Source organism: Haliotis rubra, unplaced genomic scaffold (genome assembly GCF_003918875.1).
Source record: "Haliotis rubra isolate DU_JTF1 unplaced genomic scaffold, ASM391887v1 Scf907, whole genome shotgun sequence".
Lineage (NCBI taxonomy): Eukaryota > Metazoa > Mollusca > Gastropoda > Lepetellida > Haliotidae > Haliotis > Haliotis rubra.
Genome location: NW_025767643.1, coordinates 335001 through 361991, shown reverse-complemented (window position 1 = coordinate 361991; position 26991 = coordinate 335001). Strand labels below are relative to the sequence as shown.

Sequence of the window (26991 nt, the reverse complement as noted above, 5' to 3'; positions counted from 1 at the left end):
TTACTTGTAATTATTGTTTTACATTTACAATGACTGGAAAAAGGTTCCTTGTTGAGACTGTCATGTTTGAAAACAGGGTTGTGTTTTGGCAAATTAAGTTATAATAACTGTAATGTATCGTAATTGAGGCACCAATATTGTGATTGTATTGTGGTTTGTATAGGAAGCTGAAGTGTTTGACAGTAACACTGATTGTAGTATGCAATCCTTTTCTTTACAAACTAAGGCCCTCCGACACTAGATGTTATGGTTCTGATAACAGCAATCTCTAAATTAGGTTGGATAAGTAGAAATTGTGTTTTATTTTTATACAATCGATAGTATGTAATATATGATGTTTGGTCAGTAAATTAGGAAGGGTAACATCAATTGTGTGGTTGAAAGTCTGTGTATGTTGAAACTACGTGTCTTCCAGCTTGTGCGTAACAATGAAGGAGAACAAAATTTTGAAGTACTCTTGGAAATAAACTATGTAATACTTTCAGCTGCTGAATTAGGTTTTCCCCCGATTTATAGATTATGTACCATTCAGTTTCTTGGTGTCTCTTACCTTGTGGGGCGGTGGGGTAGCCTTGTAGTTGAAGAGTGTGTTCATCATGCGAAGACCTGGGATCGATGCCGCACATGGGTACAATGTGTGAAGCCCATTTCTGGTGGCCCCCGCCGCAATATTGCTGGAATATTGCTAAAAGCGGCGTAAAACTAAACTCACTCGCTCACTCCCTCTTACCTTGTGCTGGTCTTCAACCTTCCTGGGCTTCCTGCACTGGATGGTCCAGACTCGATTATTTTCAGACCGCCGCCATATAGCTGGAATACTGCTGAGTGTGGCGTAAAACTCAACTCACTCACTCACTCCTGCAGCTTGTAGGTTGTTATCTTGCAGGTATATGATGTAATGATTTCATTTGCCTGTGGGCTCACTAAAACCCCTCAGTAAGTATATTGCTTGTCAGAATAGAATTTTAAATGTTGTGATAACAACCACTGAGTGATTGGCATGTTAACTTTATTTGACATGTGGACATGTCGTACCAGGAGACATGCTGCACTGAGCTTCTGTCCATAAATCAAGGTGAATTCTTATGTCTCAACCACACAAATAAATTACAACATCCACAAAAAGGCGCACCAAAATACTTGAAAATTATGTACTTGGCAATTGTTGTTGAAGTTGCAATATTTCCATGTGAGTGTCAACTCTTCAGGTGTTGGGACTAGGAAGACCCCCGACTGAGCTGACAGAATGATCTTAGTAGAAGTGCAGTGTATGTATTAGTGTTGGGAATTATTTAAAATCTCATAATTGATGATTGGTTCATTATAACCGATCAATCATCGAAAATAATTGGTTAGTGTCATTTATCAAATTTTCCTGTTATGTTTGTTAATGGACAAAAGGTTTTGTTTTGTTTTTTACATATTACACAAAATGCATTTGCAAATTACACATTTTTAAAGGATTACTAGTATGTTAGGAACATAAATTTCCTGGAGTCTTTAAGATAAATTCAATCATGACTTGAAACGAGCTCGAACTTGTAGTGCTTATGAAATGTAAATTTAATGACACAAGACAAAATCAACCTTGTGAAAAATATTGTTTATACAAACAAGTGTTCAAAAATTGTTTGTGTTCGAATATGAGAAAACACGATCGATTGCTTGGTTGTTTTGTCACTGCGACCAATCTTCGATTATTTGGAGAAAAGGCACATGGAGCACAGTGGTGTAGTGCTTAGCATGGTGGCCTCTCACGCCAAAGGCCCGGGTTTGAATTCCGGTGGAGACACCAAAATTTGTGACCTAGGTCTCATACTGTGTTGTGTCCCTGGGCAAGGCACTTCGTCCACATAGCACTCAGTCCACCCAGCTGTTTAAAATGGGTACCTGAGAAGCGGATGTATGGACCTATACGGTCACGCTTCCCGCTACTTTGAAAGTAGAATTCAGTCAGGGTAATAATGTAACGCCAGGGAACAGCATTGCGTTGGATCCATGGTGCAAAAATTAGCATTATTATTATTTCAATTACTCCACTAGTATGTACATGTTTACAGTTCTTCATTTGAATACTGCTACATTAGCCACTGTGGTTAGTTCTACAGAGAACGACTACTGAGAAACATTTACTGGTCCTGTGGAAACAGAAACAAGCTGGTTGACTGGTCAAGTATCTGACCTAACTTGGCATGAGGAATGCATGATAGATGCCTAATGAGTGGAGGATTTTAATATCAGGTTAAAAACTTGTTGAATATGGATAGTAAAATACAGTTATCTCAGATGTGGGCAATCTTATTATAAGTATACTGACCATGGGACATAGGTTTTTGTTCATTTACATATTGTTATACATGTATGAAATGGATTACATTAGAGTAGATAGTGAGATGTTTGTTATAAGATAACTTCAGCTCTTTGGGTGTGTAAGCTAAAGCATGACATTTGCTTTTCTCAAGTAGGTTCTGAAGTAGGTAATCCGCTCTCAAACTGCTATTGTGTAGGTTCCCTTCAGATTAGCCTTGCTCCAAGGCTGTACTGAAGGCTAAGCCCATGGACGTATAGTAATTCTATCCTTTAAAGAAGCAAGTCTGGATAAGTGGATGCCAGTCTGTTCGAGATATATTTTCATATTTTTTAGAAATTATCATTTAAACTATTTAATTATTAACTTAGGGACTTGTGCAAGTTTACATTCAGATTTCCACTTCAACATTAGGCAATGACAATGTTACAAGGGTCCTTCACTTGTATCTTTCATGCCTTGTTTCAAACACTGAAAACAGAATGCGATGTGGGATGTCAAGAACGTCACTTTTATCGAGCAGTGATTGAAGGTGCCCCCCTGTAGTGGAGAATATGACGTTGGTGCCACTTGTGTGCAGTAAACAGCAGTTACGATTCGCCTTTGCTCAGGGACTGTCTGTGAGGACAGTTCCTGATGAGACTCTCCCTTGCTCCGGGCTCAGACCTGATATCCTCATGCATGGTGCACACTAATTGATTCTGGTTATAGCAGTTTAATGAGTTGAGGAGCTTAGGGAAAACCTAGTAATTCTAAAAGATGGAAGAAAATGTTCTCCATCATGTGTAATGACTTCTGCAATTATCTGGGTGATACTTCATTGATGAATATTGCTGACGAGGGATAATCTGTCATTTTGTCAGATCAACCTCTGCATTTAACCACACTGCCACCTGCCAGGTGTCAGTCTGTCAGTGTCATGAGGCATGGTTAGTTATGTTTGTATGTTGAGTATCTCTAGAGATTCAGGGTCATGGTCAGTTAGCTCTCTGTACTTCATACCTGCTTGAGGAAGACACCTGCAACATTGTAGCATTGTGGGAAACACTCTTATAATTAGTCTCTGGATTGGTTGTCAGGGGCGTAGCTACCATTATTTAAAAAAACCCAGGCTTACACATGATTTTGGCTTAAAAGGTTACACAAGCCCTCAATATTGTCTAACTATAAAGCTTTGCAACCTATCTGGCCTACACGAAAAAACTGGCTTGCTATGCACCTGGTTGTATGAATGTTACACTAGTATGAAGAATGGTGATTCTTGTACTTAAAATGGTTGTGTATTTTATGGCACAATGGTTCTAGTGTCAACATGGTATTTTAGGGTTGACTTATGACAGTGGACATATCTCTTCAAGTAAGTGTAATCTTTTGACGAAAAGAAGATTATTTTAGCTCATTAGAGTTCTGAACAATCTGTTTTGGTTGTATCTCTTCTGTATACAGTGTACTTACTCTGTCAATACCGGTATCACTCGGGACCAAATAAAAATGCCGGTTTTGAGAGAGTGCCGGTTTAGGCAGGTTGCAAGTCCGCTTATGACGCCGGCGCAAACGGCAAGTTCACTGTCTTACTGTCACTTTAGCATTAACAACATGTTTGAATGAGAAACAAGGCAGTGTCTGAATGCACATTCATGTTTATTCATTCAAATAAAAATGTCTGAAAACACTTATTAAATTTCAACTGATGATATATTATCGGCAGAATTAAAATTATAAACTATTCTCAATTTATTGAAAACAACAATTCTCGGACACATGCTTCCGGCAGCGGGTCCACAATAACATTGTCAAAGAGCAAAGTAACACGTACCTCTCACTAATTAACAAGAAACTGATTGACACTTCCCGTTTCTGAATAATCTCGGGAGTAACCGCGAATTGTGTTGTTACATCATTTGGGCCTAATTGCATCAAAGGGTTGCGTCGTCCTTCATGTGCCGGTTTTTAAGTCCACTGTAGTTAGTCTAACACTGATAATAGCTCACCCTCACTCGTCTTCCACAGTATGAAGTTCAGGGTTGGATGGTCTTCATCAACCCAGGCTTGTAAGAGGTGACTAACCAAATCTGGTGGTCTGTGTCTTTGACTTGCATGGCATCATATCCTGTTAGTTACTTTTTCCTTTGACGACATTTAAAGATTAGATGACAATGTGGTCCTGAATGTTTTGACACTAGATTTCAATGTACAAATTAAGATTTTCTGGCAATAAACATAAGTAAAGTAACAATCTAAATAAATATGTTGTCACTTTGGTCTGACAATTAGTGTTAGAAAGTAGGTGTTGCCTTGAAAAGACCCCATGAGAGACCATTAAAGGACCTACATTTGGTTGCTCCAGGTTTGAATAATCTCTGGAACTCAAGGCAGTGTGTTTAGATGATGAACTGAAAATCAATGGAATATATATATAGTCCATTCCTGGTGAATTGGCAACCCTGAAGGAATGAAGTAAGCATTCACTTGACGAGAAGGTTTATAAAGAATAATATTGATCTGTAGGTGACCAATACATTTTTCTGGTATATATATTCATAGTTTTAATGTATCTTGTTTGTGTGCCTTACTTCACAAATGAAATGTCTGTATATTTGTAAATGATACTAGTTTTAACTGGAAAGAAATTGTTTTATGGGAAATCAATATCTTGTTTGATTCTGAGTTTTTGATGAAACTCTTTTGTACGTTCTGTTCCAGAGCCTGGTTTCAAGATGGTTGAAATCCATCAGCAAATATTCTACGTCGTTAATGTTCAGTTTTTTGTCCGAGAATGTAAATCATCATCCTTATTGATAAAATGCCAATGTTTCATTTTATACTCGATGATCAAAGTTCTATTCCTCATCAATGAACATTCAAACCAATTACTGTTACTTGTTTCAGAGTCAAAGCATTCATCTTGACTGCCTGCTGCCAATGTGTTGAGCAGCGGTACTCGGCATCTCCTCGGTCACCATCCCACGTCATCCTCTGGTGGCCATCCTCATCAACTGTGGTGACCATCGTCATCACCATCGTCAGTGGTGACCTTCGTCGACATCTTCCCCTGTGGTGTCCACTACCTGCTCATGGTCAGTGGAGTAGCCAGTGTTTGAGTGGGACTGAATGTTGGGGCTGGCCATTCTCTCGTGTAGGTGCCTCAAGCAGCCGTAGACAGATTCCACAACACAAGTGAGTCGTTTGTTTAATTCTGCACTCAAATAAATAATGGCATCAGTAAGCAATCCAGTAGAGACAACCCAGTGAGTGATATTGTTTGTTTGATGTTCTGAATGCTGCTCGGCAATATCCCAGCTGTATAACATCGTATGTAAACAGTCTAGTCAAGACAGACAAACCTTTGATTGATAATATAAGTGATGTACCGAGGTATGATGACCTGCCGTGAAACTAGTATGTCTGCACTAGTATGTACTACCAGCAGTGCTGAACGTAGCATTATGATTCAGCATTTAAATAATGCTTTACTTCCTGAGAATAGCATATCTCTATTGCATCATTTGCAATATTTTGACTGTCAGTATAAATATTTTTTCGTCTTTTCTAGAGATGAACACATAAACTGTTCAATATTTCATCACCAAACTTGGCACATACATACGGTCTGGTGGTAAACTGGTACCTTTTGGTAGTTTTGGACTTCTGAATAAAATATATTTTGCGTTTCCAGGGTGCCGTTGTACAAAGCGATCTTAACGCTAAGGTGACCGTAACTCCCATACTTTAACATAGACTTAAGGTAGCCTTAGCGCTAAGGTTGTTTTGTACAACGGCACCCTGGGCAACAAGTTTGACTTTGACTGAAATTGGTGGTACTGTTTCTCTCCAGAGCAGAACTTTAAAACCTTTCAATACTCTCTTTCCATTTTGTGGGCATCCAAGAACCCAATGACATAAATCAACAGGACCACTCTATTTCCAGTATCAACATTACTTAGGTACATCATACCATACATTTGACATTGCCATAACTAGTTGACATATTCTTGAAGAGTATTCTACCATTGCGGGGGATATTGCTGACTTTGTCTCCATGTTTGTCTTGTTGCAGGTGTGGCCCCTCCAAGTTGTTGCTTGATGAGGGTTGCTGTGGGTGCTGGGTGTGTGTGTAGCTCCATCTAGGAAATGAAGTATACCTCTGTACCAGGACCTCCAACTGTCAACATGGCTGAATACAATGTAAGTAAAACATCTTTACTTGGCAGGATTTCTTTTTACTTGTTTGAGGATTGTGGAAACAAAAGTTTGTTGGATGAGATATAATCTTTCGTAAGGGCCACAATTTTGCCTGAATGTGCCATGTTTTATACACATTTAAGATCAGGTATTCTTTGGCTATTCATGAAATGGGAGTCAATTTTCTTTTACTTGATTCACTTGATTGTTTCAAGTTTTAGAATTGAAGGCCTAAAACAAGAAAGAAAAGCATTATTTGTGTATAAAGTAACCTCATTGACCCTTTGTCTCATCTCTTTGGTTTTAAAACATCAGGAGACATCCATCAAAACAAGAAACCCATGTTTCACAGGGAGGCTATACAGTATCTTTCTGCACATTATCATTGTAGCTGTTTCAAAGCCACAAATTCGAGAAAAATTGTTGATAACATCATTTCTAAACAAGCCATGTGTGTTAAACATTATTTAATAACAAGAAGTTATTTTGAGAAAAACAGGCCTGAATACACACCAGTTGTATTTGTCGTGTGACACACAAGTGCTGTTTTATTGGCCTAATACATAGACAGTTTGTCTCATCATGGACCAACTCAAGTTGAGACAGGATTTGACAGTCTGGTGGGATGTTTTTATTCTGGGGATGTTTGTCAGTGATGTTGGGAATCATGGAATGTCATTTGATGGTCGTTGACGCTAACCAAGTTTTAAAAAATCAGTTATCTTGTCATCAGATCGTGTTTTTTCTTCATTGAGCCTTGTATTGCTGTGGTGGCTGTTGAACCTTCAGCCTCATGGACGTATTTAGGGTGCCTTAGCTCAGAACCTAGGATGAGGACATATGTTGTGTTACACGGCCTATGTTGTATGGTTGTACTGCTGGACTAGGGTGTACATGGAAAAGCTCCTGTAGCACCGGTAAGAGAACGAGTCTTTCAGATGCTCCTCTGGGCTACAATATGTAATGTTCTTGAAATACGTATGCCAACATCATAATTGTGTGCTATGGTTCTCTTTCTACATTAAGCTGACATATAACTGAGTTATCGTTCCAAAAGGCATAATACCACTCATTTACTTGTAGCTGCAACCAGGCACTCAGTTCCTTTCTTCAATAACCCTACTGTCCAGGTGTACACTTCATTGACAAACTCAGCAGCTGATATGGTGGATGATGTATGAAGCTGTCAAAAGAGGCTTAGTTGATGATGACTAGCGATGAGGTTGTCCAATTTTGTTCTTTCAGCAAGATGTTGCATGCATGATAGATGTATCCTCTTTCCATAGGAGATGAAATAGTAGGATTTAGTAACCTGTCTTAGGGACATCAAACTTGTCTTGATTGGGACTGGTGAGATGTGTTGTACAAGATATTAGATATATGCAGCTAACACGCACTTGGTAAGACTCGTGTCTTTGGAACTTATTGAACTTATTGAACTAGGGTTCTGTCGGTGAAATACTTGAATATATTACTGGACAAGGTAATCATTGGTTTGGAAGTAGTTGTGTGGGCAATATTACACGGTAAGACTGAGCAGTGTAACATTACAGCAATACAGTATTTTGTTCTGATATGAGGTTCACATAGCACAGTTTGTTAAACCAATCCTGTCTCATTGGCTGTCTTATGGCTAGTTTTGTTACTCACTCACCTTAGATAGACCTGTTTGAGAAACCTGAAAACTGGGAAATGTCTTCAAGAAAGGAGATGAAGTTGCTTTTAATCAGGAATTGGCTTTGCCCCTGAGCTTGAGCTATGGAGCAAGCATGCAAACTTCTTGAGATGCTCCCCTGTGGGTTCATGGTCATGGTGTGAATAGTCAAATGTCTGTTAGCTGTAAAGTACTCTTCACACCATCATCCACGTTTCCAATTTATTGCAAAGCTTTTATACCATTTCAAGGGTTTAAAGTCATCCTTTGTGATGTCGGGTTCGTGCTTGAATTGCTTGACAAAAATCATATGTTCAGAATGCCTGTGATCAGTTAAGGAGAGTGGTAATTAAGTAGTTTTCCCAGGGTTGTTTAATCTTTGCTGAGATATGCTACTGAGTTGGCTAAGGACATAAGACGGTGGTCCTTCATTTTTATACATAAAATCTTGGATGACAATCTTTCCCTGAATTCATTATATGGACAGGAGACCAAAAATGAGCAGCAAACAACACTGTCTGTAGATTATGAATAAACACAACAGATAGCTGGTTTTCAGACATGAAAATATCATTCAGTACAATTTGATACAGTGTCTGAAGCTGGTGAGGGTCCATGAGGTTCTTCTTTTGTAGAAATTTAATCAAGAATCAAGATCCTCAAAATTAACATAAACGTGATGACATGGACCATACAATACCAGATGCACACCTACCTGTATCAATTCATACTTAAATTGGTTGTTGTTTCACACAGGGACATATGTGTTCCTATTCAACTTATAGAATTATATTTTATTTTACTTAGTATGGGTGCACATGAGAGGTATTTAACCAACAGGGTAATTTATTAAAAACATAAATAGAAAATACATGTGTTGACACTCTGGTACTGTCTGAAATTGATTGATTGAAAAAATATTCATCCAGTTATTCAGGAAGATTCAAGCCTTTTTTCATAGTTTTTACATGCAAAATCTCTGTGACTTAAGTATCGCAATGTGTATTGTATCTTGAAGGTTTGTGGCCTGTATCATATCAGTAGATACTCAAGACCAAGACATCCATAGTATGGGAGTTAACTGTTACTGAAATGTAAGTGGGGCCAGGTGATCAGTGATGATGTTTTGATTATGCAGGTACTCTCCCAATTTCCTCTGCAAAGGTAAGTGCACGGAGATGCAGGAAAGTTGAGGTGCATTTTCTACTTCATTGTTTCACATGGAAACATCAAGAAATGTAACGAAACATTCACATTCAGAAAGCTTGATTACAAATGTGAATATTTGGAACAATACCAGTGTCTACATGACACGTTTTAATGGATAACAACTTTTTTATATTCTTTATACTACGTTTCAGAGCTAATTCTTGCTCCTTCATCAGGTTAATCACCAGTGTCAATTATCATCAAATGCTGGTTGCCACGAGATACCTACCGGTAATTATTTTTAGAGAATGGGAGAAGTCATAAATCTTGACCTTTTGGATGATTACTTTTGGGAACACCTAATGTATGCTACGCACGCACACACGCACACACACATGATGAACAAGTAGTGGTAAGTTAATCCAGCCCCTGTAGAAGATGTTGGTTTAGAATTGGTCCCCCAGCAACCTGTGCTTGTCTTGAGGGGTACCTAAATGGTTTGGGTTGTCAGGCTCTCTGATGGTGTAGATTGTTGCTGACAATATTGATCACATGATTGACTGGTCCAGATTCAGTTATTTTCAGTTTGCTGTCATATTGCTAGAATATGAGGTTTCATACAGTTGTGGTTCACATTGCTTTTCTTGGTTTGGAGTAATCTGCTTATTGTTACTAACAGAGGAATCCATTGATTACTTGGCAGTGTAATCAGTGCGAGGACAATTAATTAGGATTTAAAAGTACTTAGATCAGCCAAATATTCAGCCAAATCTCCTGTCATGGAAGTTACCTGTCATTTGTCTCCAGCTGTTTTTCAATGGACATGTTGTTAATGTTTAAAATGGGTCTTACTATGACTTCTCAGATTGGCATTCTAGAAGTTGGGTAGATGAAAATGAGGACTATTTTTATGGATATACAACTTCTTTATTCTGTATAGGTGACGTTTCGACATAGATTCTAATGTCGTTGTCAGAAAGTGGTACATGAGAGGTAATTTTGGTTTTACCAAGGTAGGATTCGCTACAGTCGCCTGCGGGATCCGGCTTCTTTGCTGGGGTGGGTCTGCCTGTGGCCTGCAGGAGGTTCTGTATAGTGGTGAATTCTACATTGGTGAAACCTCATGACCAGTCACCATTAGGATCAAAGAACACCGGGCCTCAGTAAGAAACAAAGACTCTAAGTCCGCCATAACTGACCACCTCAAAGCCAACAACATCAGTTGGAACACCACCAAGGTCATCGAGAGGAACCAGGCTGATTTCAAAACCCCTAAATTACTTTAAGCTGTCCACATAAAGAAGATTTGCTCAGCTATCAACAGAGATAAAGAATATTTAATCGCCAAGGCCTATCATCACTTACTGAATTAATTAATTTCATGTAACTTACTCAGCCATTGTACATTATCCTTGTACAACATCACTTCACTATTGGCTTCCCAACAGTCCCTTTATCACCATATGTAAACAACCTATGTACATCATTCCCTACTGTCTGCCCATCAACATCCTCAATCTCTTATCTATACAACCTATCTACCTACCTAATCCTGTGTTATCAACCTCTTCTATTGTATAAACAACTCATTTTCGCCTCATCCCTCATCTATTGTTCAAACATATCTCATGTATATATATCACCCAAAATTACCTCTCATGTACCACTTGCTTGACAACGACATTAGAATCTATGTCGAAACATCGCCCATACAGAATAAAGAAGTTGTATATCCATAAAAGTAGTCTTCATTCCTCATTCTTGGGTCTTACTATGTTGATAAGCCATGAACTATATTATTGCTTAACATTTCTCATCTTTACCCCTTATATAACATGTTCCTGCAGCTATACGTTATGTCAAGATGTGGCTGAAATATTGCCAAAGTGACTTTTAATATTTCTTCACTCCCTCACTCTGGCAGTTACATGGTTGGCAGCAGTGCTCTGTGAAATCTTTATTCAAAAGTGACTTTGGTATTTTAATTTTTCTTGAATTTTCTCTATTCTGGAGCCAGATAAATATCATTGGTGTTTACGATGCATTTGATCCCAGTATGGAGGATACCATTTCCTGAGTAGTAAATCATTGGCGATCAGTAATGCATAGTGTTGGGTCACTACGACCAATCTTCAATTATTTCAATTAATCAGACCACCACTAGTAATGCATCTTGATCTGTCTATACTTATTTCTTAAAGTAATCAACAAGAATTGCTGCATTGAAACTAAAAATATAGCAACACGGAAAAATAGGTAGAAGTTATGTTTTAAGCAGTTTGCCTTTTCCAAACTTTCATGTTTATGTTTGAATTTTCATTACTAGACCTTCAAAGAACATAAAAGGTACCCTAACATCAGTAAGATATATCTGTATTATGATACCATATACTCCTATGCTCTCAATATATCTTTTATTCCTTTATCTTGTAACCTGTAATTGGTACAGATAATGGGTATGATGAGAAATAGAATTGATCTTGTCTGGAGAAGATAAATTCAATGAACAATGCAAAATGTTTTTGCCATCAGACGTAAGGCGATTTTCTCAATAGAAATGAAGAAAGCTTGATAGAACTGTAAACCTGATCTGACAAGCAGTGTGTTAATACTTGCATATATACATTTAGGTTGGTATCATGTTTTGTCTGATTGTCCAGCCAGCGCTTGCAGCTCCAGACTTCTTCTCGCTGCCCAGTCTTATTTTCAGACTTGAGTAATGTGAGTCGTGACACATAAGGCTCACAGGGGCTTACTGTAAGCATATTAAGGAAAATCAATGTAATCTCCTTGCCTTGCATTTAATCACCTAGTAAGTATGGTAAGGAATAGGTCAGCAGCTCATTCACTGGAGGATTCTGAAGGTGGTGACGAGTGATTGGGACAAGTTCTACGTGTGATGCCTACAGATTTCACAGATTAGGGCTCAGATGGTCCATAGTGAAGGCGACTTTCCATTCCACAGATGAGGATGGGGGTAGCTGGAGTCATTGTTGTATCAGATAACAGGGATAGACAAAGTTTACAAATGTGGCTTGAAAGGTAGAAGACTATTGTTGTCTCCGAGGATGGAGGTAGAAAACTCCATTGTTGTCTCAAAAGGTAGAGAGGGTAGAAGACTTGTGCAGAGAGTATTACTGCATGGTACTGCAAAACGCTTATCAAAATATGTGCATTCACTCACAAATGGTATTTCCCTTCTAAACTGATGAACAAAACGGAATCGAGGAAGTGATTTTGCTCTAATGTTGTTGTTTCCTCTGTGACCATGACTACCAAGTGGTAGAGCAACTGACCATACTGAAATCAAAATTGTTATTTTTCTTTAGTGAGTATGAAATAAGATCTGAACGTAGAATCAGTGTCAATCGCTATTAAATACTTTAGCTCCCAGTATGTCACTATAAATCTTATCATTATATGGATAACTTTATTGCAATATTTAGCAATACAATTTTTAACTTGATAGACTCACTGGACACTAGGGGCTAAGTTGACCCAGGCATTGAGATTCACAATGCAGAGTTTCCCCTATTTATGCTGGGATCCATTGATTGTGGGTTCAGATCTCAGACGAGGATTGAGTAGGATCCTGTTATTGTCAGCACCACACCCATTCTTGTAATTTTTACCAACGTGAGTAGACGCAATATGATTGTGATTTCTGTGAATAATGTGGACCGGAGTTATAATTATTGGTAAATGCCAGTTGTCTGATGGTCTGAGTTGGCTGCAATTAGGACCCCATCACGGGGGGTCAGCTTATGTACGAAACATACCAGTTTGATACTGATTTTAAGGGTCAAGTTAAGGGGTCGGCTCATCTATGGGATCGGCTTAACTATGGTAATATATGGTAAACATCAAGGACCAACTATGGTATATGGTAAACATCAAGGACAAACTATGGTAGTATATGGTAAACATCAAGGACCAACTATGGTAGTATATGGTAAACATCAAGGACCAACTATGGTAGTACAGTGAAGCCTCGTTAATCCGGACGGTTGCGTTTCTCAGTAAATTCGTCCGGATTCCGAATAGTCCGGACTACTGAATCAAGACCCAAGTTGCTTCCCTAAGAATTACAAAAACGACACGAATCTGGATAAAACAAATAAGCATTTAATGTAAAGCTTAATTCATCACATCAATAATTTTACCGAGTGACATCTGCATGTTGATCCGACGTGTCTGATCACGTCCTTCCTCAGCACAGGTGAGGTAATGTCTAACAAGCGATCTATTGTAGTATGCCTTGAATGTCCGAATTATTCCTGCATCCATCGGGTTGAATATGAGACGTGGTATTTGGTCACATTTCGCAGTTAGCTGCTACACTTGTGACTTGCAGCATTGTCATAAAGCAAAATCACTTTTAGTCCACGCGGACCGATCTGTCTGTCAAAGTACATTAACCAATCACAAAACAGCTCACTTTGTCATCCACGCCTTTGTTTTGTGGTGTCAATCAAAGTGTAAATGTACAGTATCTTCAGTCGGGAGCTTTTTATGTCTAACTAAAACAACAACCCAGTTGGCCAGTTATTTAAGTAAACATCGCCGGGCGGTGTTGTTACGGTTCGTGAACACGACTTACAGCGTCCGGACTTTGAAGCAATTTACTGTTTATTTTGCTGATTGGTGACAGCTACTTACCGACCGGTTCCGGAAACCGAATTTCCGGATTATCGAGGCAAATTATATAGGCATAGATTGGTAACAAGCTGAAATCGCCCGGGAGGCGAGACATCCGGATTATCGGAGTCCGAACTAACGGGGCTTCACTGTATATGGTAAACATCAAGGACCAACTATGGTAGTATATGGTAAACATCAAGGACCAACTATGGTAGTATATGGTAAAAATCAAGGACCAACTATGGTAATATATGGTAAACATCAAGGACCAACTATGGTAATATATGGTAAAAATCAAGGACCAACTATGGTAATATATGGTAAACATCAAGGACCAACTATGGTAGTATATGGTAAACATCAAGGACCAACTATGGTAATATATGGTAAACATCAAGGACCAACTATGGTAGTATATGGTAAACATCAAGGACCAACTATGGTAATATATGGTAAACATCAAGGACCAACTATGGTAGTATATGGTAAACATCAAGGACCAACTATGGTAATATATGGTAAACATCAAGGACCAACTATGGTAATATATGGTAAACATCAAGGACCTGCATGTCATTTTGCTTCCTTCTGCAACAGCTGATAGTGACTCCATGGAACTGTGAACGGAGATGCTGTTCAAAGTGATCTGAAGCCAGCCTGCTTACTCTAAGAAAAGCAAAGACATCTAGGATAAATACTTCTGTGAACAAGTTACTTACTGGTAGTTTGCAGTTTTACAGGCAAAAAAAGATGGCATTAAGATGTGTACAAGACATCTTTAAAGGAAATTTTGTAGGTATTGATGCGATATTCATCATCATTATAATCTGGAGAAAAACATATACATATTAGATGACAAAAACAAACTATGTTGCACCTCATAAGGAAAACATGTTTTTACCTTTTTATAGTTGATGTGTTATTTGTATGTTAGTGTATTTAGATATGCAGTGCGTTTTTATAGGAATTGGCATCAACTGATGAATGACCTCTACAGGAGCATCAGTTCATGCACCTGAAGCTGATCTGTTGTCATTAAAACATGCAGTGCATACCATAACAAGTAGTTGGCGCCGGTCCATCTGTATATTTGTTCCAGTGAGGTTGTAGAACCAATGAAAATTTAGTGAAGCACAGACACTCTATAGTTTGGCATGAAATGCATGTGGACCCGTTTTTTTTGTAAATATCTCTTCATCCAATGACCCAATTGATCTCAAACTGTGCAAGTGGATATTTTGTCAGACAACCTAATCACATTGTAAATCACCGATTTTATGCATTTGTATTGAAGAATCTGTCTATGTTACTGTCAACAAAATCAACAGCAGAATGCTTGCAGAGGGAGGGAGCCAATGACATGTAACAGCGGCAGTGTTGGGTCATAAAGGTCAATGCACGTGCAGTTCATGATAGTTACCTGTGCACTGCACAGTGATAGACCGTTTGGATCATTCACATTGACTACTTCTAGCTGTCATCATGAAAGCTTATTCAGATGATGCTAAACGTTTAATTAGAAATGTGTTGAATTTTTTTTAAAAAGAGAGCAAACGTAGCAAACCGATTTATAAGGTGTCGGATTACGTGAAACGTACAACTTTTGCTCTTGGCATGAAAAAAAACATTGTGCTAAAAATTGTGAAAAATAAACCAACAACCAATAAACAAAACCTTGTACAAAAAGGTAGGCATCCAAAGTTAGATTCTTTTGACATCAGGGTCATCAGAGATGTCATTCGCCGGCTATTTGCTAGAAATGAACACCTCTTCATACCTGTCACGTGCATAGCTGGCCTACATTGACGAACGTTGACCTTTATGACCCAACACTGCCGCTGTTACAGGTCATTGGCTCCCTCCCTCTGCAAGCATTCTGCGTTCTGCTGTTGATTTTGTTGACAGTTACATAGACAGACTCTTTAATACAAATGCATAAAATCGGTGATTTACAATGTGATTAGGTTGTCTGACAAAACATCCACTTGCACAGTTTGAGATCGATTGGGTCATTGGATGAAGAGATATTTACAAAAAAACGGGTCCACATGCATTTCATGCCAAACTATAGTCTTCTTTTCCATGTATTATGTTAGCCCTCGATAGGAATCGTATTCACAACTCGACTGAATTATGACCATGATGCCAAGTACGTTTTATCAAATTGCATAAGCAAACATTTCCATTCTTGGTCAGTAAATTTAGAATCTCATCCAGAAGGTGCTTCTGTTTGAAATTCTGGTAATCTAATCACTCCAATATGGGCCTGTTGCTTTGTTCCAGAACACAGTAAACACTGATACTGAGTCAAAAACTGCAACTTTTAAACAGATTTTGTCGCACCAGTGATTTGATCCTTTGTGATACTGTATGATCATATGATCTTCTTGCTGAGCTAGGAATTTCCTTATGATATATCAATAAAAGTGCATCTCAGAACACTCATTTATATAATGTACTGCTTCATACATGTAGACTACCCGATGGGAGCTATGGCTAAATAGGTTCACAACTGTCATTTAATTTGGTAGTCAGGCTTGAGATGTGCTCACAACAAAAAGCAGTGGTTTGTCTGTCTCAGATTCCATTATATAAAGGCTTCTGATTTACTGCTTGAACATTGCTGACTGTAGCAAAGCAACCAACAAACACATCCATTACAGTGGATGGGGTTCACACAATTTCGCAAATGCAATTGTAACTGGCAGTGCTCATCCCTAATGACGTACTTTCCAAAGAAGAGACTAGGTGTGAGCTAGGTCTGGTGCCAATTTCAAGTGCAGTTGCGGATGTTTTAATGAATAGTACCTTCTGCGAGGTGGTGTCATATCTTTGACTCTTTTTTATTAGCAGCCCTTTGTACAGGATGTTTGCTGAAATTGTACTGCCTCCACTGCCAGTGATACTTTTCCATATGATTAACACAGGAAAATTCTTCTTACCTGAACTTCTTCCAAATGACCTTGTGAACTTTTCCTAACACATATCATATAAAGGTCAAGGTAATGCTGTTAAAACACCTCGCGGGAAAAAAAAAAGCTGACTTCCAATTTGTAGAAGGACTCCAATAAGTGCAGGTCTCCTATAGGGACTGGGCCCCCAAATGGAGCCAGTCCAGAGTATGGGCTATGTTGGCAAGTGCCCGGAAATTAAAGAAGGGCCTTGGAGCTTAAAAGAGGCACTACAGTAATTTCGTTCAATATTGATCTGAATTATAAGTGTAGTGTAAAAGGTCTGACTGCAGATTGGCCTGAGTGTATTCACTCTTGCCATGTCAAGTGAGGGGAGATGGCTCTCCTCAGACCTGGCTGCATTGTCACATAACTGTTTACACTAATGTTTCGGATCTAAACTGAGCTGTTCCTGTTATCAAGGCTCAGCTGGAATTTTCATTGATGTCTTTTATGACAACTGCCATCACATCCATGATGAGGTTGACAGATGACCAGTCATTGGTCATCTACTTCCGAAGTCTCAGGCTGAGCTTGAGTGGTTTGGAGTGACTGCATCCGTATTGCGTCCGGTAGGCTGACCACAGAAGAAGCTTATGTCTCTGTCTTGTGGTACTTTCTGGGATTAGTTTGAATGCTGGCGACTAAAGATCACAGGCACAAGTCAGATCAATAGTATGGGACAGAGCTTTTAGGCGTGTAATACAATACAATACAAATGTCATTAAATTCATGAGTTAAAATGTTATGTTGGTCCATTTGGGTTGTTTTCTTTTAGTTATCTAAGTTAAAAGAAATACTAACAGATATTGGTTATAAACATAACTTTTTTTTAACTCAACATAATTCAAGTGTGTAGGAAGTAATAGATGTTTTCTTTTCTTTGTTGTTCTCAGAGACAGATAAATTCTCATATGCTGGAATAAATCACAACACAAGTCTGTTTTCTTATTCTATATATTGTCCTGATCAGAATCCTAACATATTACACATCACCCCACCCAACCTGTGACAAAAAAAACAACCAAATTAAAGCAAACAAAATGGAACATGTTGACATTTATTGCCAAATGTCGACAATATTCCAGCTATATGGAGGTCTGTAAATAATCTAATCTGCACCAGACAATGCAGTGATCAACAGCATGAGCATCGGTCTACGCAATTGGGATACGATGACATATGCCAACCAAGTCAGCGAGCCTGTCCACCCGATCCCGTTAGTCGCCTCTTATGACCAGTATGAGTTACTGAAGATCAGTTATAACCCTGATCTTCATGGGTCCATTTGTTTATGAGATGTCTTACTGTGTCAAGCTACTGTGTCAGTAAATTCCTTGTAATAGAATATTATGTATCTGTCATGAGCGCACGGACTACTTTCCCTATTGTGTGCAGATAAATCCCACTTGCAGTTGCTATGAATGACGTGCTCTAGATAACTGTGGTCCTTCCACTGACATCCGTAGGTGTACATGCATGCCTGTATGTCTGCTTACCGGACAGTCCCAGTCGGGGGATGTGCATTGGTATGATGCCCAGGAGCTGGGTTACCATGTTGTGCAGCAGGATGTAGCTGTCGTTAAGTGGATGCTGTTGATGATGCTGTCATTAGAATTATGATGGATACATGTCCGGTGGCCGAGGAAGGGGATAGATTGGGAGATATGTGTATGGCTGCCAATGATGTGGTGATGGAGGAGGGATGCCCGGGACCAAGACAGGTTAGCTTTCATTAGAACGAGGCAGTAAGTTTGTATTTCATCTGTTTCCTGGTCTTTGTAGTTATGTTGTAAAATAGTAAGTAAAAAAATGCAGTTTGATATTTTTTTCACACATACGTGTATTTATTTATTTCATGTTGTTTTGAAATGCAGTTTTAAAATTTAAACATGAAAACATATGACTAAAACACAAAGATTATTTATCCATGGACTTTAATTTGATTGTTTTTTACATTAAACTGAAGTCAAAACATTTAATTTTCCAAATACTTATGGTTCATGTGGGAGTAAAATCGTAATTTGTTGTCTATATTGCACAAGAATGAATAACTTTTCAGTACTTGTGTGATTAAATTGGGTAATAAAAAACATGCATTCAGAGATTAATTGAAATGGTAGTTTAAAATGTGTTATATTTGCTACATTTTATTGATAATTGAAACTATCATCAAACATTACAAACTGTTATTTTAACACGGCCATGTATACTGTTCTGATGCATTTTACTGCTACTTATAAAAAACTAACAAATAATATGTGGTTCTCTTTCTGTTCAGGTGGAGTGATATTAAAAATCTTCTCTGATTTCCCAATAATTTTGTTCTGATGGAGATACTTAGCTCGATTGTTTGGAATATTCAGCCCTTTTTGGTCATCTCATTTTTATATATTTCTATATCTCATCAGTGACAGTAGTTTTAAGCAGTGTTTCCTACAGGCCCACTGAATCACTAAGTGTGAGTCACAAGGAGAGGTTGGACTGACACAGACAATTTCCCCCAGCTTGCAAACTACAGGTTTAACAATTTTATTCTAGCTTCCTGAAAAATTCTCATTTATCATAATTTTATTTTAAGCTAGTTTCCAGGAAGTCTCATATAAAGGCGTGGAACATTCTGATCACTGGTACGAGAGAGTGGCTTTCGTTTGATGGAGTTCTATGATTAGGATTTGTTTTTGCAATTAGTATTTTTAACATTGGATCTTCATGTCTTAGTGCTGTCATCATTTGTGAATTGATTTTAATGATTTGAATTATCTATTGGGATATGAAGAGGGTTTTTTGTGTGATCCATGTAAGTATGTAATTAAATATAGATATGTGCACATATCAATGATTCTCAATTTATTATAATTGTGAATGTTTAAACTGTTTTAAGCCAGCTTAATATCGTTAAAATATTTTGATGTTATGACTATGCGTTCAGTTAATATTATAGGAAATACAATATGAGTTATGAGAAGTAAATGTGTTTAAGATTATTTGTGCCAATTTGTCCACAACTAATTTTACTTTATTAACAACTTGAATAAAATACAATACTTAAATACAGTTCAATTGTGTTCATTGGTTCCCGTTTGAAAGGTGCCAGTAAGTATATAATGACATGGGCATTACAAACAGTGAGGCTACAGAGTGGTTGTGTAACTGTAAGTTATCATTACTGAGTGAAGGGTACTAAGATGGCACTTTTACTACTTGCTGACACTTACAGGCCCTGACATAGCATGTTCTCCTTCAGATGATCTGTTTCAGGGACAGTCAGAGACATCATTAAGTGGCATGAATGCCAGACCCTGACCGGTGTTTGGAATACCTTTCATTTCACATACAGTTCATATTTGACATTTTGCATTTCCCTTGTCGGTTAGTTTGAATGAATGTTTAAAGCTAGCCGACCTGTGATTGTCACACCAGGGGACACGTCCTCTCTTTATGATCTGCCAGTAATGGTGATATCCTGTCATGGAGGTTGAGTCAGGACTTGTCGATCCAGAAATGTTTATTTGGCAGCAATATTTTGGAAGATTTTGGTTCATTGTTTATTCTAACAGAACCAAAATCTCACACAGTGGAATAGTTTCAGCATTCTTTGTTTCTTTTTCTGTTCCTATACTTTAGTGAGTACTTGAAATTAATAGGATTATGGTTTAGTGTCATAGTACTGTCTCAGGGGTCTGGAAATATTACACCTCTGGTGTAAAGATAAAGGACCTTTTTGAATGGAGTCCATCATATTATTTTTATAGTACAAGAAGAGGTTTACGAACTATTATAATCACATGGTAATTCCAGATTAAAATCGGTCCCTAGGCTAACACTTAGTCTCTGAATATATATAATTTTGATAGTAACAAACAAACACATTTAAATTGAAAAGGAGCCCCAGAGATTCAGAACCTGAGGAAATCTAGACTTGCTTCATTTATGGCTTTTCCATTGCAGAAAGGGCTAGGCAGTAGGGACAATAATGTGGTTCTGGGACTGTGAGACAGACTAATCGGTCCCCAGCATTCTTTGCTGGTCAGGCGAGTGACCCAATGGATAGGTTGTTAGAATTGGTAGCTTATAGTTGATTGTACCTTCATGGTGTGGATCGATGTTAATCATAAAGATGAATCACTGGCTTGTCTGGTCAAGACGAGGTAAAGTGTACAGCTGCTGCACATTATATTGCTGGATTATTGCTGAGTGAAGTATTTTACATAAACAAACATCCAGTTTGGCATGTATTTTCCCATGTGTCCAACCGGCAACATAGAATAACAAATAGTAATGTAAACAATTTCTTGGGTTTTAAGAGCACCTCTCCAAAACAATTTGTCAGTGAAAATTGGTTATTAAAGTGGAGCTTGTCACATAATTGCTGTCATCATGGCCAGTGATTTGCAAATACCAGATACTGACTGATTTTGTTTGGATTAGATGTAGATATTTAAAATTTTTACAAGATTTCACCATGATTATGGTAAACACTAATAATGGTTTTAATTCACATAAGGCATTTACAAATACATTTACGATACAAATCTGATTAAATTTCCTATTCAATAATGTTTCAAAATTGTTTTGTGTAAAAATGCCAACTCCTGGCAGTCAAGTAATTGCATGTGTATGTTTCTGTCCTTATAGTCAGCAGAATTGGCATTTAATATTACCCACATAACTAAAAAATACTTTCCAACATTATGAGGTGAGGTGAGGTGAAAGTGGGTTAAACGTCGTACTTGAGAATATTTCGCTCATATGACGATGTGCATGCGTGTGTATTTGTATGTGCGCCTGCTTGTACTAACCCAGACTGAAGCTGGTTTTTATAGTGCTAGCCCACTGAGATACCATGCCGCAGTGAAGCATGAATACCCCACTCAGACACATTATACTGACTCCCAGCCGACCAGTCCTTGAAGTACCCAGTAATGCCGAGCGCCAGGCAGGGACCAACAAGTACCATATTTTAACGTCTTTTGGTATGCCGCGGTCGGGGATCGAACCCGCGGCCTTCCGCTCTCCGGGTGGACGCTCTAGCGACTATACCACGGAGGCAGTCTCCAACATTATGAAAACATATTTACTTGCGATAGTTTTGTTTCTAACCAACCAAGCTATTATTTTTAGCATTTTACAAAAATAATGTAAATATAGACCATGAAACAAGTAAGGTGGCCTTTCAGTCCAGTTTTGATAACATACAGGAAAGCCAGCCTGAGAGAAATATTACTTGCAGCTACTTTGACATTTTTGAGCTGCCTGGTTATTGTCAGGCATGAGTCCTATGTGTAACGTGACTGCTCTTTAGGACAGGAGGTATGTATATGCACATTCTATGTTCTTGGGGATGAAAGTTTATACAACGTGATACACATATATTATTGTATTATTAGAAGAGTTATAGTGTGCAGCATTTGTCATTAAAAAATATCCCAAGTCATAATTTCCTTGTATGACACAAACACTGGGTAATATGTTTATTTATTTTACATGTTAAAATAGAGGAACTTCCAGCTGCTGCTTGTTCACATGTGTGTTATAAAGTGTACTGTATCGTGTGATGTGTGTTATAAAGTGTACTGTATCGTGTCATGTGTGTTATAAAGTGTACTGTATCGTGTCATGTGTGTTATAAAGTGTACTACTGTATCGTGTCATGTGTGTTATAAAGTGTACCATGTGTTCTGTCTTGGGTTACATGGTGTATCATGAACTTACTGAGGTGAGGTGAGGTGAAATTGGGTTTAACGTCGTACCTGAGAATATTTCGCTCATATGACGACGTGCATGCGCGTGTATGTGTATGTGCGGCTGCTTGTACTAGCCCAGACTGAAGCTGGTTTTATAGTGCTAGCCCACTGAGATACCATGCCGCAGTGAAACATGAATACCCCACTCAGACACATTATACTGACTCCAAGCCGACCAGTCCTTGTTGTACCCATTAATGCCGAGCGCCAGGCAGGGACCAACAAGTACCATATTTTAACGTCTTTTGGTATGACGCGGTTGGGGATCGATCCCACGACCTTCCGCTCTCCAGGCGGACGCTCTAACCACTACACCACGGAGGCGGTCCATGACCTATACTGTCAAGATGAGTGTTGTATTGTATATTGTACCATGTGTCATATGCATTGTATCACGATCCTACTGTTGTGATCTGCACTGTATCATGTATTGTGTACTGTATCAAGCTGTATCGTGCAGGGATTTACCATGACTCCTGCATGTGAGGGACTCATACTCATGCTTACAATCCTGGACTACAAAATGGAGGTCCCAGACACTTACCGTATATGACCGTCTATAAGCCGAATTTTGAGGACCAAAAAAAGCAGTCTGTAGAAGGGGGTCGTCTTATCCATGAGTTACACTTTCGTCAAACTTTTTTCCAGGGGTAAGAAAACAACATCGTATCACTTCGCGTGAACAAACAACAGAAGACGACTTTGTCAGTAGAGACGTCAAATTTGCATTTAAACATCACTAGACAAGATTATTTACCATTTAAGTTATAAGTTGTTTTTGCTGGGCATTGTTTTATTTGCAGGGATTAAGATTACCGTATGCGTATTTGTCTCTGCATTACACAAAGCCGGAAATAGCAATCAGCTGTGCACACGTTTCCGGCGAACAAGTTCAAACATGCACAATAATATAACGGGATCGAATTCTGACGCAGTCATCAGTAAAATATAATACAGAATACCGTTATTTAACCCAAAAATATATCCTAGCATTGTGTAATTTTAGTTACAGTTTTGCTCTATAAATTAATTAAGATTACCGTATGTATCTGCCTCATTACACAAAGCCGAAATAGCAATCAGCTGTGCACACGCTTCCCGTGAAACAAGTTCAAACATGCACAATAATATAACGGGATGAATTTTATTGTTTGAATACTATTATTTAACCCAAAGAAATATATCCTAGCATTGTGTAATAGTTTTTATGTAAAAAATATATAATCAACACTAAGGTTATACGGACCATCATGAACGTGGTAAGCACGTGACATGGAACGAGGCGGTAATCAGTTTGTGATTGCTGAATGGGGTAAAATAAGCAAGCCAGTTTGTTGCTACAATAAATATGATATTTAGAGAAGCAAAATATATTATGCATTTTCTGTCAACTACAATTCGTTTCGATCCGTGAGTAGACACAATATATCTGACAGTTAATTCTTTGAATAATGTGGATCGACTTACAGTATATGAGGAGGACAGTGACACGGAATTTGATGGGTTTACGGCCGATGACTTGTGAAAATCTCAGAACTCTCTTGCAGAAATGTCAGTGTTTATTGTTAGTGGACTATTTTTCTTATTGTCATATATATATAGATGAAATATGGACACTTAAATAATATATTTTGAAACAAAAGTTGACTTCAGTTTTTATTTACCGATGGTACTTTTTCTCTTGGGTTCACATTTCCATACTCACCGATTTCACAAAATGGCGTCTCGTTGTTGATGCAAGCAGTGATCGTCGGGATATAAAAAGGAACACAAACACATGTTGCCACAATACACCGGTAATCTTTATTATGTAATATTCTCATCAACACTTACGCTGTATATCCACTTTCCAAATGGCGTCTCGTTGTTGATGCAAGCAGTGATCGTTAAAAAAAGGTAAACAAACACCGGTAATCTTTATTATGTAATATTCTCGTAATGGTGTCTCGTCGTTGATGGAACATACTTACCGGGTACTCTGGTCTCTGTTGGCCGCGACCCATCGCGGGGAGTCGGCCTATCCATGAGAGATATGATTTTGACACTGATTTTGAGGGTCAAGTTTGGGGGTCGGCTTATCCATGGGGTCGGCTTATAGACGGTCATATACGGTAAATATTATTAATACTGTGTTGCAATATTGTTGTAATTCAGTTACTGTTATTGTATTGTGTATCATGATTGTCACATTGTTACAGTAATTAAATTGCAAATGATACCATAACCTGGCTAGAAGCACACTCAGTGATAACTTATTGTTACTTGACCGAAATTTTACAAAAAGTATTTGGACTTTTTCTACGTCCCTGTGGATGCTCAAATACATTTTGTTGCGTCCGTTGTTAATGTTAATCGTGGATTGTGTTGTTTAGGCAAAAAAAATATGTTTGTTTAGGGTAACATGAAATTTAAAACAGGGTCGGTAGGTAGGGTTTATCTTTTATTTTCTTACAATTTTTTTTAAATGCACTCGCATATTTTTCATAAAATCACATATTTATGTAATATCAGGCTCCAGTTTTGAAAGAAAAGAGGGTAAACCAGTTTAAAATTTTAATAACTGAAGCATCAACACTTTCTAAGTTCGACATTTATGAAAAACAAAGAGTAAGTGGGCACAGGTCACATATGGTCGCCCTCCCAACATTGGGGAGTACATACGGTTGGAATAGCAAAATGTTTCACCGTCTTTATAAAAAACGAAATAAAAAGTTTAGGGTCAGGAAGTTTGTGATGGGGTCGGTCGGGAAATATATTATTTTGTGGCCTTTATAATTGTATCCTGACATCGTCGAGATGAGCATTGTACCATGTTGTATAATGTACTGTATCATGTGTTGTATCATGATCCTGCTGTTGAGGTGGGTATTGTGTAGCTGCTTAGTGTACAATCATAAGGCCAGAGTTATGATAAGGTTGAACTCTGTCTCTAATTGAAGAAAGAATGATATCCACAACAGACAGTATGAGGGTGGTTATAAATCCAGTAATAGATGGGTAATATTAAAACCCAGTTCTGTTAACTATTTGGACAGAAACATTCATTCTTATGGCCCTTGAGTGGTTGGTCAGTTGTATCTCATCAAACAGTCAACATATTAATTCACAGTCCAAATGGATTGTTTGATTTGTACATAACTTCATGCTCTGCAGTTATTCTGTCATTTGAGTGTCATGGGGTATCAAATCACCATATCAGGCCTCTTATTCAAACAGCTGATTTAGACTGACACTTTGTCACTTCATAATTCTGTGGACAGGCTGCAGGTACTTAAATTGTCATTTGTCATCGGATGCTGAATGGTTTGAATTATGCACCATTGAATCTGTGGTTGTTATCACCACAGTCATGCTGGTGTATATCCCTGTTACGTTGTGTCTACTGTTATTAGTGTTAGTCGTGACAGGCTTGTTAACAATACAATACATAGTCATAATACTTCATACTCGCTGCCCGACTTACTGCACGGATTGTATGTCAGGAATATATATGCTACAATATAGCAATGTTGTGATGAATAGCAATGAGAATGGAAGTAGGCTCAGTGAAGTTGGACTCCACAATACATGAGGTCCTTGACTTAATGTGGAACACACAGTCACAGAATGGGATGAAGATCTTGTTCTCGATCCTGAACTTCAGTGTGGGATGCACAATTTAACTGCAGTAAGAATTCAGTGATGGAAGTGGGCTCTACTTCTTCCAAATTGTCTTGTTAAGATGCTGTAAGGATCAATAAGGAATGGCCCTTTATGAGATATATATATATATATATATATGTATGGATATATGTCCTAATCATAAGGAGTGGTGGACTAAGAAGGTTGGTATTTATTACTGGGTTTAAATATGATATAAAATAGTCAGGTGTTCCCTAATTCTGACGATACATTTGATGATGCTGTTATAGAAGACCGATCTCTTCAGGATATGTAACAGCAGTGATTAACAAACAATTGTGAGTGTTAAAGGACGATGATGACAATGACGACAACGATGACTACGACGATGATGATGATGATGATTGATGATGATCGGTGTTGATTTGGGACAGTGATGTAAAGTAATGATTCTAGGTTAGGTTATGTATTGGGTTGTCAAACTTGGTGCATTGACTGATTGTGTGCCACTGAACCCAAATGGCATAGATATAGAGTTCCCAAATTCCCACTGGTTTGTCTGGAAAAAAATCCATTATCTATAGGCTGATGTCATAGAGCTGTAATATTGCAGAGTGATGCATCAACAAACAAAGGTGACGATTTTGGAGTTCATGTTTAGTGAGGATTTACAGATGATGGTGATGATTTTGGCGTTCATGTTTAGTGAGGATTTATAGATGATGATGATGATGATGA

The 26991-nt window shown here is 38.2% G+C and overlaps 1 protein-coding gene and 1 long non-coding RNA gene across 6 annotated transcripts in view; both read left to right on the top strand.

Annotated features, from left to right (window-relative positions):
* The window catches only part of LOC124264073 (protein FAM13A-like), a 95341-nt gene that overhangs the window by 21895 nt on the left and 46455 nt on the right, over positions 1-26991 (top strand). For 3 of the 5 annotated variants that reach the window (XM_046698793.1, XM_046698795.1, XM_046698792.1), the window contains exons 2-3: positions 5198-5485; positions 6366-6493. In XM_046698793.1, the coding sequence (XP_046554749.1) occupies positions 6440-6493 (54 nt within the window). In that variant the 5' untranslated portion in view covers positions 5198-5485; positions 6366-6439. Of the gene's footprint in view, positions 1-5197; positions 5486-6365; positions 6494-18558; positions 18634-26991 lie in introns of those variants that run through there. The other 2 variants (XM_046698796.1, XM_046698797.1) reach the window with 2 other exon arrangements.
* LOC124264076 lies at positions 10214-26402 on the top strand. The gene is made up of 3 exons (XR_006895037.1): positions 10214-10295; positions 25603-25606; positions 26391-26402. It is a non-coding gene; the product is annotated as an uncharacterized LOC124264076 (long non-coding RNA).